Below are 15,045 nucleotides of genomic sequence, written 5' to 3'. Positions count from 1 at the left end.
TCCGAATGGATTAACTACTAATGAAATCGACTTCATCCTCACTAACAGAAGATATATTGTGAATGATGTTACTGTCCTGAATAAGGTAAATGTTGGAAGTGATCACAGAATGGTAAGATGTACACTTGATATAGATGTAGGAAAGGAAAGGAGGAAAAAACTGATTCTAGTAAATAATACAAAGGTCTTTGAGATAACAGGAAGAGGAGAAAAAGCAGTATGTACTGGAACTTAAGAACAAGTTTGAGCTTCTGCAGACTGCTCAGGACCAAGATATCGATGAGGAAAATTACAACTTTTTCAAAGTGATAAAGCCCAAGAAACCTATAGGGAAAAAGAAATCCAAAGAAGAAAAAATTAGCCAAGAAACACTTGTCATGATGAACCGAAGACGACAAATGAAAAGCAAGAAAAACACTGACAGGAAGAAAATTGAGTATACTGAGTTATGCAAAGCCATTAGAAAGAGACTCAGTGATGACATAAGAAGATTTAACACAAGAAAAGTAGAACAAGCATTAAGGGAAAACAAAGGATTTAAATCAGCAGCCATGAGCAGTAATACAGAAAGACAAATGATACTGAAACTGAAGAATAGCGATGGTGTACTTATAAACAGCAGAGAAGGCATAATTCAAATAGCAGAAGACTACTATAGAGAATTATACAAGGAGCAGGGGAATGATGCCAGCAGTGGGGAAGATGGATTGCAAAGTAGCAACACATACGACATACCCGATATTCTTCCTGATGAGGTAGAACATGCATTGAAGAAAATGAAGAATCAGAAAGCGTCGGGGGGGAGTAAGATGAAATTACTGTTGAATTGTTAAAATTGGGAGGAAGAGACATAACACAAAAACTGGCAAGGCTCTTCACAAAGTGCATTAGAAAAGGTGTGATGCCTAAGCAGTGGAATAATGCAATCATAGTTTTGCTGCATAAGAAAGGAGATAAATCAGAAATTGGAAATTATAGACCAATTAGCTTGTTATCCCACATCTACAAGTTGTTCACAAGGGTCATTACTAACAGATTAGAAAGAATACTTGATGAGAATCAACCGAAAGAGCAAGCTGGCTTTAGGACAGGATTCTCAGCTATGGGTCACCTTCACGTAATATCACAGCTAATGGAGAAAGCAAATGAATATAAAACACCATTATGCCTGGCATTTGTGGATTATGAAAAGGCATTTGACTCCATACAGCATAAGGCAATGTTTCGGGCACTGGAAAGACAAGGCATTGATACCCCATATATTATGATTTTGAAGAAAATATACGAGAGTGCTACCTCCTTTATTAGACTAGACAAAGACAGTTGGAAATTTAAAATTGAGAAAGGAGTTCGACAAGGAGACACAATATCTCCTAAGCTGTTTACTGCTGCCCTTGAGGAAGCTTTCAGAAGATTAGACTGGTCGCAGAAAGGAGTCAATGTGAACGGAGAGTACCTAAACCATTTGCGATTTGCAGATGACATTGTGGTCATAAGCCATGATCCCAAAGAATTAGAGGAAAATCTTAATCAGTTATGCACAGTTAGTAAGGATTTTGGACTAAAGATGAATATGGCTAAAACAAAAGTAATGATGAACAAGTATGCCACAGAAAGAGACATAATGATTGAAGGAGCAGTAATTGAAAAGGTGGAGTCATATACTTATCTGGGACAAATTATTAGCTGTAATAACGATAAATGGCTGGAAGTCAAGAGAAGAATAAATTTTGGATGGATAGTATTCAGGAAATATAGTCACATACTGAAGAGCAATATCCCAGTTTGTCTGAAACGTAAAATAATGGACCAATGTATACTCCCCACCATGACTTATGGAAGTGAAACTTGGGCACTCACCAAAAGAATGGAAGAGAAGCTGAGAACCACACAGCGAAGAATGGAACGAATCATATTGGGAATAAGACTGTTAGATAAGAAGAGAAACACATGGATTAGGCAACGAACTCAAGTAAAGGACATTCTTATCAAAACTAAAGAACTAAAATGGTCTTGGGCAGGACACATAGCTCGAAGACATGATGACAGATGGACTAAGAAAATAACAGAATGGTATCCAAGAGGAGCTAGAAGAAAACCTGGAAGACAAAGGCGGAGATGGATAGATGAAATTCATGAGTTTGTGGGTAGTAAATGGATGTCCAGTGCTCAAAACAGAAGCAACTGGAAAATTGCTGGAGAGGCCTTCATCCTGCAGTGGATTGAAAATGGCTGATGATGATGATGATGATGATGATCCAAGAGGAGCTAGAAGAAAACCTGGAAGACAAAGGCAGAGATGGATAGATGAAATTCACGAGTTTGTGGGTAGTAAATGGATGGCCAGTGCTCAAAACAGAAGGAAGTGGAAAGTTGCTGGAGATGCCTTCATCCTGCAGTGGATTGAAAATGGCTGATGATGATGATGAGAGGCATATGATGTAAGAAAGCAAGCTTATGCAGCATCAGCAAAAAAAAAAAAAAAAAAAAAAAAACACTTCCATTTCATCCCTATGTTTGTTCGAAATACCTGTCCAGCTGAATTTAAATGCTCTTAATTTAAAACTACAAGGGAAAGGAAATTTGGTCTGATTTGTTTGGTGATATCAAATCATTTCAGAATGGGTTATTATTTAAATCCCAGTTGAGCAAGACAATTTATTTCATTTTGAATGTTGTACTGAGCTAAAGGAGAAACACATTTCCAAAGATTGTTGCCTTTCGTTATTATAATTACTTTTTGACAATCTTGTAAGTCGATATTCTGATATAAAATCCCATGAAAAAACAAGCTTTTGTTTGAGAACCCATTAACTTCTATGGCTGAAAACTACAATAACGAAATTATTGATCTTCAAGCCAAAATTTGATTCAAAAATAAGTATATAGACTGCAAAAATAAACTATTTGAATTCTACAATGCTTTCCCATCTGAAGATTTTCCACTAATAAAAGAAAATGCCACGAAAATGGCTACTTTGTTTGGATTCACGTATGTTTGCAAGCAGATTTTTTTCACTCGTAAAATCAAATAAATATTTAAAAAGAAACAGACAAGCATTTTTTTTTTTTATATGAAAACCCCAGATGCGAAAGGTATGTATTAGAACCTGTAGTACCGTGTATGGATTGGAGGTTGAGAAGACGAAAGAAGATATTTGTTAACATTATACTTGAACTTCTGTAGACTGTAGTTTTCAGGAAATATGTATGAAGGAAGATTGTTCCAGAAAACGGCAGTTGAATAAATAAACAAGGAATTTGAAAAGTTGGTTCTGTGAGTTTGAAGTTGGACAGTCAATGGATGTTGACTGGCTGCGGTGGCACGTGTTCGGACTGTTATGAAAGAGAGAGAGAGCTGGAGTTATAGAAGCAAATTCAGAACAGTGCCCATGGAAGTATCTGTAGAAAAGGCCTGCAGCAGAAACAGTACGTTTATGAGCCGGCGAGTAGAGAGACTCTGTTAGAGAGGAGTCATTAATTAACCTAACTGCCCTCTTCTGAATGGAATCTAGAAGCCTAAGAGAGGTTTTGGGGGCACCGCCCCATATATGGGAATAATATTCCATGGTAGGGCGGATTTTTGATTTGTACAGAGGCAGCTGTTTGGAAGAAAAGTAACGCTGAGAGCGAAAGAGAAAACCAAGTTTTTTAGATGCAGAGGAAGCAATATTTGTAATGTGCTTTTGCCAAGAGGGATTAGAAGTCAGGGTAATCCTCAAAAGAGATATATCATCTTGCCTAGAAATCGTAGTGTCACCAAAGATAAGCATAGGAGCAGAAGAATCCTTTTTGTGAGATGTAAGACAGGACTGAGTTTTAGAAGGATTGAAATCAACTAAGTTGTCTTTGCCCCACTGGAGAATTACCTAGAAATCCTAGAATTACCTAGAAATTGATTGTGGATATTCGAGAAGTTGAAGCTGATTGAGCAGGGCAAGGTTTCTCAAACTGGAAAGTGGAATGCAATGTGCTATCATCAGAAAAACTATGAATAGGATTTCTGATCAGTGAAAGAAAGTCATTAATATACAAGAAGAAAAGAATGAAGGGAAAGAACTGAACCTTGGGGGACACCAGCATTAGTGGAGAAGTTAAAGACAGAGAGCCATCTACCATCACCCTCTGTGAGCAGTCAGATGGAAAACTGGATAACCAATTTCAAAGAACCGTTGGCAAACCATAAGATGGTTTGTTTAGAAGACCTTTATGCCAAACATGATCGAAAGCTTTTGAGATGTCAAGAGCAACTGCTTGTGTTTCACTGAACTTTTCCATTGAATTTCTCCATGAATTGGTAACATAGGCCAGAATATCATCCATGGATCGGCACTGATGGAATCCATACTGGCAATCTTTAATCAGACGGAAGGTTTCTAGATAGTTTAAAAGTTGATGGTCAAGTGATTTCTCCATTACTTTAGAAAGAGTAGAAGTAATTGGATGGGAGGGATTTGTCACCCTTTTTAGGAACTGGCTGGATATGAGCAAATTTCCGAGCAGAAGGAAAAACACCTTTGGAATAAGAAAGTGAATAAAGGTGGCATAGAACAGGATTAAGTTCAGGAGCACAGGTTTTGAGAACAAGTGGAGAATACCATCAGGACATAATCTTCATTACATATTGAGATTGGCATCAGACATCTGCAACCAACTTTTGAACAATTATTTAAAAATATCCAGCCACAATCATCTCATGAAATGTTAAGTTTTGTCCAGTAAATGTTATTGATTGGACTTAATAAAATTTTCGAATATTTCAATTTTAGGTTTATCATTATATTCACCTTAATATTGAGAAGCAGTGATTCTTTTCAGGTTGTAAATTTTCTGAAATGAGCATTTAAAAGCAAAAGCAAAGTATTTTTATTTTAAACAAAAATGAAGTATTTCAAACAGAAACAAAAGTAAAGTATTTAAAAAAACAAACAAACAAAAGTAAGTCATTTTTATCATTTTAATAAAATCAGAAAAATAAATCACTGACATACATTTGTCGCACATAAAAGTACCGGGAATTTGCATTTTTTTAATAATATAGATTGAAAATAAAAAACTGTAACATGAAAATAAACTTCCTTTTACGAGTAACAAGATATAGTAAATGTGATAATTTTTTTTTCGAATCACTCTGTGTAGCCTGCGAAACAAATCTAACTTTCAATACGAACCCCGTACGGGAAAAGGTTGGACACCACTGCTGTAGATGGTGGAAGAAGGCATTCCATAAGTCCTTCTTCACCAGTAATTTTAGTTGATTTTTGACACTGCGAATATAGTGCAGAAGGTTTCCCTTTACGTGGATCCTTTGTTTTAGTGCACATTTTACTAGTGGTATGGCAGTTGTTTTGAACTTTCTTCTAAAATTTCGGCAGTTGCTTGTATTTTTATTTGCATGAATTTTGGAATAATTTGCAAATGGATGCATTTTTTAAAGAAAACTATGTGCATTTTTGGAAATACTTTGTTGAAGTTCACGTAACGGGGGTAGTTACTTCGTACTTATGTGAAGTGTTCACATAACGGGGGGGGAGTACGCATTTGAAATAGAACAATGGACTATTCACTGATGCCTTTGTCTGACACATTTTAGTGATAATGAAACATCAAATAGATATACTTATAGACATTGACATGATTAAGGCTATGATTCATTATAGAAAATAAAAAAAAAACAACTAAATCTAACATTAACAAGAAATGCCACCAAATCAATACTAAAATATCTCACAAACCTACAAATAAGGGAAATTATTTACATTTTGACAGCTACGGACTCCTTTCTCACAAAAAATCCATCTTAATAGCCCAGTTCAGCAATGCGTTCAAGTATTCAACTATAGATGATGATTGTAGACAAGAAATTGAATCACTTAAGGACAGATTCTCCAACCGCAGTTACCCAAATGGCTCATAAGCAGTGCCTTAAATACTTCCAAAAGAAACAGCAAAGAAGAACAAAAACGAGAACAGATGAAAAAACAATGGATAGGTCTCCCATATGTTGAAACTTATCAACAACCTTTGAAAAAAATTTTCAAAGGCCAATAGTTTTGGCAAGAGACAAGAATGCTCAGCTACCATTAGGGCAAGAAGCAAGTTTTATACTCTTAGCCTATTCAAACTCTAGTTTGGACTGATTAATAACTGCTTTACAATTGCCTATACATATATATATGTATAGGCAGCACGAGAACATTTTATTTAGCAGAATCCAAAAACACAAAAGCAGTTTAAAAGTAGGTCAAATAATAACGAAAAAATAGACTGCACAGAAAAAAAAAATTAGTTCTGAGTTGGTAGCTCACCATTTAGATATGGGATATTATCCATCCTTTGAAAACACCATAATATTAGATAAACAAGACACACAATTTAAGTTAGAAACCAGTGAAACCCTAGCAATAAGATCGACAAACAAGTCAATAAACATACATAGACCAATAATAATTTCAGAGGAATGGGATATAAAACAAGTATCCTAGTATCCTACAAACTCAAATTTAACAACAAAACATAACAACCTCCTCTACTAACGGGGACGGGTAGTCACACACCCAGATCACCCAGATTTCCAAGTGGAAATATTCAAGCATTTTATTATTATTATAATATGAGATTTGAGAAATTAATTAAGAGCTATGACCCAGTGTTGAGCAGTTTACAATTTCATTTTATTGTGGCTGATTAACAACACAACGGTTATCAGTGAGCAGTTCAGTTTTTGGGACAGCATACAGATTCACTCTCTTAATGTACATGCTGTGTCCAAATGTGTAATGCTGGGCTGCTAGCCCTAAATAAATTTCTATGTTTGCACAATCCCTGCTCCTATTACTCTAGAGGAGTTAATAACTTCATTACCCCCTCATGTTAAATATTGCACTCGTATATATATCAGTGCAATATTTCACAGTAAGCCATGTATTTTTTATATCAGCATATTTGTTTGATCTCATTACATATTCACCTGTTTCTATCCTTATTACCCTAGAACTGCAACTGCCTACATGAATTTTATTTTTTATCTGCATGTTATAAAAAAAGAAAAGGTATAGATTGCATTCCTAGCATCAGTATTTCATGTTCAGCCCACAGTGATTGAATTATCAAGTTCTAGTAATTTCAGAAATTATAAAAAAGTTGAACAGTTACACAAATATCAAACTTCTTTATATAGCATTAAAGGAATGATAATGAATTCAGCCTAGGTGTTGAAATATATATATGAATGGTAATTTATTTTGAATATCTGTTGGACTATAACAATCTGCCTCTTTTTGTACTCCTTTTGCATAAGTGTTATTGACTTTTTTTTTGTTGTTTACCTCATTTTACATTATTAACAGAATATTTCAACTTTTATGTTAGATTTTGGTGCTTGAACCAAGAAAACTTTATGTTCCTAGTTACGTTACAGTCAATTTGGGGGCAGAAAAAAAATCAATTCAGATCTCCAATATATGTTTGGAAACACTGAAAGGAAAATGTCACAAACTGCATGAATGGCTTTTTCATGCCTCTTCTATTAAGAGTGTCAGGTATGAATTATTTTGAAAAATTTATTTGCAAATAAATTTTTAGTACATTTTTGATGTTATTACCTTTTAAGTGATAGTTACATATTTAATGATGTTGCTTCTGACTAAACTTGAAGTTGCATTCCACTGTGCATAGTAATTGTAATTTTCGAAGTGATAAGAATAACTTTGTATACTTAAATTAGATCATATACACATGTAGTTTTGATCACAAGATTACAGCTTGGGAATTGCACTGAATTGCACTTATTAGCCTCAGACGTCCAGAAACTGAATATTTTAAGACATTATAATAAAAATTTCAGAAAATTACTGCTGTCCAAAAAAAAACTGTTAGTAATTGCTGCTGGCCAGAAAATGCAGGTGAGACTTGCAGAGAAGAATAGTCTAACGTTTAAGTAGACAATTCTTAGTTAATGCCTACAAATGCATCATACATTAATATGTGACACAAAAATACATTACACAGACTTGCATTCCATAGAATGCAAGTCTGTGTCATTAGAAATATATTTCTGTTTTCTTCTTTAATGAGAAAGAAGTTTCTGTCACAGATAAGTCAGCATCAGATAGTAAGTGGTTACATCAATGATAGTTTACACTAGGCAGCACCATACTGGATTAGAATTTTACAACCTTCTTAATACCACAGACTACCTAAACTTGAACAAAATTCTGCAAACCCACCTAGAAATTACATACACTATATAGCAGGGGTGGCCAACTTAATTTGTGATGCGATCTACTTTTTTCCTTCAAAATGTGCCGCCATCTACCATCTCAAAAATTTCATTGCACAAGGTTAAAAAAGTTAATCAACACATTGAAAAATGTTGTTTATAAATTTTAAAATTCAGTACAATTCAGAATTCTTATTTTAAATTCATACGTATTTAAAATTTTAATTTATGTGAACTTTGTGTCTTCATGTCATCTGCCAAGCTTTCAAAATTGGGGATATACTGTGATTAGGCCAACCGTAAAGAATCTTCTGTATGCAAGTCCGTAAGAGCATGTCGATTCTTTGTATTTTTTTGTTTCAAATACAAAAAGGCCAATTCACATAGATATGTGGAACCAAAACAGGAATTTAAAAAGTTCACTGCATTTTTTTACCTTTGGGTACTTTTCTTGGCAAACATATTTCTAAAAGTCTTCTTCTGATGTTCTAGCTTTTAGGAAGATATCGTTTGGCAATGTAATAATTTCACTTTCAAGTAATACTTTCTCCGTGTGAAAAATCTCAGTGATTTTTTCCTGCAATTTGTTTTGTATCTAAGTTGACATTAAATGGATAAGAAATAAATTGAACAATGTCTTCAATTGTTTTAAAATCACTGATTCGGGTTTCAAAATCATCCACAACATTCTTAATTTCAAAAACATGTTTCTCACTATTAAATTCAAAACATGATATTTTTGCATATGATCTTACATATTTGCAAAATGGTCGAATTTTTTTTCTTTGAGATCCTTAGCCATTGCCAAAAATTGATATTTATATGTAGAAATATTACTAATCATGTCACCCACATTTTTATTTTTTCCTTGTAATTCCAAATTCATATCATTTATTGGCAAAATCTGCCAAAAAAGCCAGATCACACAACCACTGTGTATCTTGTAGCTGTTGATAATCATCTCCCCTTTGATCAACAATTGTTTTAATTTCATTTGGCAAATTTTGAAGTCTCTGTAGAAACTTACTCCGACTCGGCCACCTCACATCTGTGTGTAATATCAGATCTGGTTCTTTTTCATCAAGTTGCATTTTGAAAAATCACCTTTGGAGAGATTATCCTCTGATGGAATTCATGATTTCGAAAGTGATGTCCATAACACTTTTAGTATTTAATCTTTTGCTGGATACCACTTGTTGGTGGATGATACAGTGGTAACTCAAATCTGAGAATTCATCATCCTTTTGGCACAATGCGATGAATCTGTTAAGATGCCCCGTCATTGCTTTAGCCCCATCTGTTGTTACTGATACAAGCTTAAATAGTGGTAATTTAATTTATATTTTTCAATAAAATGTTTGAATGAGTTAAAGATATCAAGACTTCTAGTTCTTTCTTTTAGCAAAACCACACCCAGAAGTTCTTTTCTGGTGGCAGAATCATCGATTCAAGCCATTCAACAAATGTGTTGCAGTTGTAAGCGTAATCATCTAATCGTCATCTAATTATATATTAGATGACAATTAACATGTAGATGGAGCCATCACGTACTAGATGACAATGTATTGTGCAAACATTAGATGATGATTGCCATGTAGATGGAGGCGTCACTTATTAGATGACGATGTGCTGTGCAAATGACACACATTAGATGACGATTAACATGTAGATGGAGGCATCACTTGTTAGATGACGTACTATGCAGGTGACACACAGATGAAGATTAACATGTAGATAGAGGCATCACTTAGTAGTTGACGATGTACTGTGCAGGTGACACACATATTAAATGACGATTAACATGTAAATGTGGGCGTCACTTATTAGATGACGATGTACTGTGCAGGTGACACATTAGATGACAATTAACATGTAGATGGAGGCGTCAGTCCAGAAATGACACAAATGATTAACACATATTAGATGGCGATTAACGTGCTTAACACCTCCACCTGCATGTTAAGTAGAGGCGTCACACTCTAGATGATGAAGATGTACTGTGCAGATGACTAGATGACGATTTAACTTGCACTTGACGATGCAGATGATGGCTTAGATGAAGATCTAACATGCAAACTAGGATCAATCTGAAATCTCAGTTTCAATGAAACAACCCTAGCTACTGAAATCAGTTCAGTGAATTCCACTCCTACTCAAACTACATTGTCAACCTACACTGTCAACGCAACTTCCAAAAGAACTGCATTCTTTTGGAAGTTGGGTTGACAGTGTAATGTCTGGGAAAACTGTTGATGCTCCTACATGGTTCTCTGATTTTGATCAGACTGTAGAATGTTGTGGAATATTGAGTTCTATTAAAGTTGATGACTGACAAAGTATTTTTATTCCAGATTTGCGTGGAAAGTTCAAAAGCTGTTTACCCATGATGGTATTACATGCTCTTCTGTAGTTGAATCATAAGAAGAAATCTTTATTGTAAAGTGTTACTTATTCGACGTAGTGCAATACCATGGCAACTCGTTGTGAAGGAAGAGCACAATATGAGACAGCAAATGATGCCTACTACAACAACTAGCATTGTAGTTTCTTAAGAGTTATCTATTGTGTATCTACACCGATATTATATAGATATTAAACTCTAAACATATTATGCCTTGTGCATTTAGTTATTTTCAAATATTACCATATAAACCTTTTGGCATCTCTCATATTGCGTGACTATCATCACAACTGGATTGTCATGTCTGCAATACCAGGGTACCTGCCCACCCACCGATGATAGGCCAATAGCTTTGAAATACAGATATAAGGAATGCAGAACTGGAATTTGGGGAGTACAATGTCTACAGAAAGGATAGACAGAATAGGAAGGGAGGAGGGGTTATGCTATTAGTTAAGAAATACATAAAATTCAAGCAAATGAAGCCAGTCGACATTGCTGGACAGTGCAGTGTCGAGTCAGTTTGGTGTGACATAAGCATTGGGAGATCAAAATTGAGAGTAGGAGTGTGCTATAGGCCTAATGACTCTGATGAGTATAATAAGAAATTGTACGAGGAAATAGAGTGGGCCAGTAAATCAGAGAGTCTTATAATGGGGGATTTTAATTTCCCAGATATTGACTGGAAGTTGGGGGCTGGTCACTCACACACTAGCAAGGCTTTTGTGGATTTATTGGATGATTGTTTTCTACATCAGCATGTTCAGGAGGCAACTAGAGGGAGTAATACTCTTGATTTGATTATCAGTAGTGATTCTTCATGCATTAAGAATCTGCAGGTAAATGAACCACTAGGTGGCAGTGATCACAGTGTGCTGAAGTGGTTACTCAAAGAGGTAACTACCATTAGGGGTAAAGGGAAGGGTTATTGCTTTCGTAAAGGCGACTACGATGGACTGAGACAGTATTTAAATTCTATACAGTGGGACCAACTGATGATGTTACCAACAGCAAATTCAAAATGGGAAGCATTCAAAGAACTTATCTTGGAAGCTACTAAGCTTTACATACCAACTAAGAAATATTGTTCAAGGTTTAGGCCTAAGTGGATGTCAGATGAACTAATGAGACATATGGCAGAGAAGAAAAATGCATGGGATACATACAAATTAACACGTGACACAGAAGCCTATGATAGATACAAGTTGATCTGTAACCAAGTTACAAAGGAGGTTAGGCAGGCGAAGGCAGATTATGAGAAATCTTTGGCAAGGGATGCAAAGAAAAACAGCAAAGAGTTCTTTATTTATGTAAACTCTAGAAGGAAGGGGATGAATCAGATTGGTCCACTTGATATCGATGGGTCAACTGTTGATGATCCAGCTCAGGTAGCTAACAAACTGAATGAATATTTTCCATCGACATTCACACATGAGGAGTTATTCAGTGAGGGGAATGCCAGAGGTGTATTCAACTCTGGCAGTAAGCTAGAGAATCTTGTAATAACTGAGAGTAAAGTGGAGGAGAAATTGTTGAAGATAAATACAAGAAAGGCACCTGGGGTGGATGGGATCTATCCAGTTATATTAAAGGAAGCAGCAAAGGAAGTAAGCAAACCCTTAGCCATAATTATGAGAGCTTCCTTGGACTCAGGGGAAGTACCCATGGACTGGAGATGTGCAAATGTGACCCCAATTCACAAAGGAGGATCGAAGGGTGGCACAAGTAATTATAGACCTCTGAGTTTAACTTCTGTTCCTGGAAAATTAATGGAGGCACTGGTTAAAGAAGCACTGCAGGATCATCTAGACAAGACTTCAGTTATAGCTCAGACACAGCATGGTTTTGTTAAGGGGAAGTCTTGCCTGACCAATTTGATTGGATACTATGATGCAGTCACAAAAGAACTGGATGCAGGGAATAACTTTGATATTATATACTTGGATCTTAGAAAGGCTTTTGATACTGTTGCAGATGGAAGACTGCTGCACAAATTGGAGCACTGTGGCATTGGAGGCAAATTGCTGCTATGGATAAAGGGGTGGTTGGGGGGGAGAAGACAGAGAGTGGTAATCAATGGACACTGCTCATCGTGGACTAATGTTATTAGTGGAGTCCCTCAGGGTTCAGTATTGGGTGGTCCATTATTGTTTTCTGTATTTATAAATGATATTGATGATGGTATATCAAGCTTAATGTCCAAGTTTGCAGACGATACGAAGGTTGCCAGGGTTGTCAAGGACACTACTGACACTATGCTACTGCAACAGGATCTGGAAAGGTTGAGCAGATGGGCCGAGAGGTGGCAAATGAAGTTTAACATTGACAAATGTAAAGTACTACGTATGGGAAACAGCAACTCCAGAGCAACGTATCAACTCTGTGGTACTACACTGACAGTGGTAGAGAATGAAAGGGATCTGGGGGTGGTTGTGCAGGCAGATATGAAGTTTTCTGACAGTGCAGACGGGCTGCAAGAGTAGCTCATGGTGTATTGTCGATGATATATAGGAATTTTTCTAGCAGGGATAAGGAGGTGATTATTCTCTTGTATAAGGCAATGGTCAGACCACACCTAGAGTACTGTATACAGGTTTGGAGGCCTCATTTCAAGAAGGATGTAGAGCTGCTGGAACGAGTACAGAGAAGGGCAACAAGATTAGTGAATGGAACAAAGGAGTGCTCTTACGAAGAAAGGCTTACGTTTTGCAAATTACAGTGTCTGGAGACCAGGCACCGGCGAGGTGATCTGATAGAGGTGTATAAAGCCTTGAACGGTTTGGGCATGCTCAATGCTGATGGGATTCTTCCTCTTGCTCAGAATAATCACCTGAGAGGGCATAAATTCAAATTGAAGAAAGACAGATGTAGGATAGACATAAGGAAATTTGCCTTTAGCCAGCGGGTGGTTGGTTGCTGGAATAGACTTCCATCCCTTGTAGTGGAAGTTGATAGCCTAAATAAGTTTAAGGCTCAGCTGGACAGGTATTTCGAACGAGCAGAGGGGTGAAGTGGAAGTGGTTATTTTTTATTTATTTATTTATTTATTTTTTTTTTTTGGCTGATGCTGCATAAGCTTGCTTTCTTGCATCAAATGCCTCTACTAATACTAATGCTAATGCTAAAATGGTGCGGTCGGGGAGCTTAATATTCACGGAGTTTCCGAGAATAGGTAACAACAATCTTCTCTAATGGGGAAGCATTGCCTATTTGACAAATTCATGAGCTTTTGAGTAGTGTGAGTTGAAGGAGTAACTGTCCATTTCTTCCTTCTATGGCCATTGCCTTCCTTTACCTCTCCTACTATCACCTTCCTACATCTTTTTCACTTTCCTAAGTCTAATAGGGATGGTATGAGGATAACTGAAATCTTTATCCCATACCATATTTCAAATGGTACCGTCTGGGTGGTGGTACTCACTGAGAATAATTAACAATAGTCTTCTCTATCAGTGATGCGTTACATATTCGAGGTAGTGCAATACCATGGCAACTCGTTGTGAAGGAAGAGCACAATATGAGACACACAGCAAATGATGCCTACTACAACAACTACCATCATAGTTTCTTAAGGGTTATCTATGGTGTTTCTACACTAACATTATATAGACAGTAAAGATACAATAATGTGTCCACCACAGCCAGGAGGCCAGGGGCAAGGTTATAGGGTAATATATAAAAACATGTACAGTATAACAAAAAGATTAAATTTGGTGTCACGAAGAAATGTTGTTGTGCGAATAATCTGGATTTAAGTTCTTTTAATTTATTTTTTCTAAGGTCGCTATTCGGCGAAAAATCCGATTGGTATTTATCACGGAGTGCTTTGAAGTGCCTTTCTAAATTTCCTTTTTTGGGTATAGCCACAGAAGCATTGCAAATCAAACAGCAACATTTTTCTTTCACCATTACAAAAAAGTATTCTAGTTCTCACTCTTGATGAAAATGATATGTTTTACTCTTTTCGTAAATATTCATTTTAAATCAAAAGATATTAAATTAACACAAGTACACCTGTGACACCTGTCCAGTTATTAAATCAGCAAAAGCAATGCTTACCGATTAAAACACTAAGCTGTGCGAACCGGAAAAATATTCTGTCTGAACAGCTAACATAGGATAATTGATGAAGAGGATTCCCAAATGAGGAAGTTGTTTCCAAAATAACCAGACAAACACACCACCGTTTATTGCTCTGTTTGGTTATATCCTTATAAGAATCGGTTTTGAATGCCTTTGTGATATTTCTCTAAAGCTATTTCTGGAGGTCACGACCATAAAACAATAAAAACAATTTACACTTTTCTGTTAGTGCAATATAATTATGAATGGGTAGTAAACTCAATCTTATTGCATTTACAATAATACCGACAGCTTTAATTCTGTGGTATTTTTCGTTATTATGGTGAAATGTGTTTTTGCT

The 15,045-nt window shown here is 36.1% G+C and overlaps 1 protein-coding gene across 6 annotated transcripts in view; it reads left to right on the top strand.

The window, feature by feature from the left end:
• Ask1 (apoptotic signal-regulating kinase 1) overlaps positions 1-15,045 on the top strand; it is an 843,483-nt gene that overhangs the window by 261,978 nt on the left and 566,460 nt on the right. For all 6 annotated transcript variants that reach the window (XM_090379009.1, XM_090379010.1, XM_090379014.1 and 3 more), the window contains one exon: positions 7,372-7,541. In XM_090379009.1, coding sequence (XP_090235135.1) covers positions 7,372-7,541 — 170 coding nt within the window. The remainder of the gene's footprint in view (positions 1-7,371; positions 7,542-15,045) is intronic.

The sequence above is a fragment of the Mastigoproctus giganteus genome, chromosome 8 (genome assembly GCF_048544385.1).
Source record: "Mastigoproctus giganteus isolate SK-2022 chromosome 8, ASM4854438v1, whole genome shotgun sequence".
NCBI classification, from domain to species: Eukaryota; Metazoa; Arthropoda; class Arachnida; order Uropygi; family Thelyphonidae; genus Mastigoproctus; species Mastigoproctus giganteus.
This window is presented reverse-complemented; position numbering and strand designations above follow the sequence as displayed.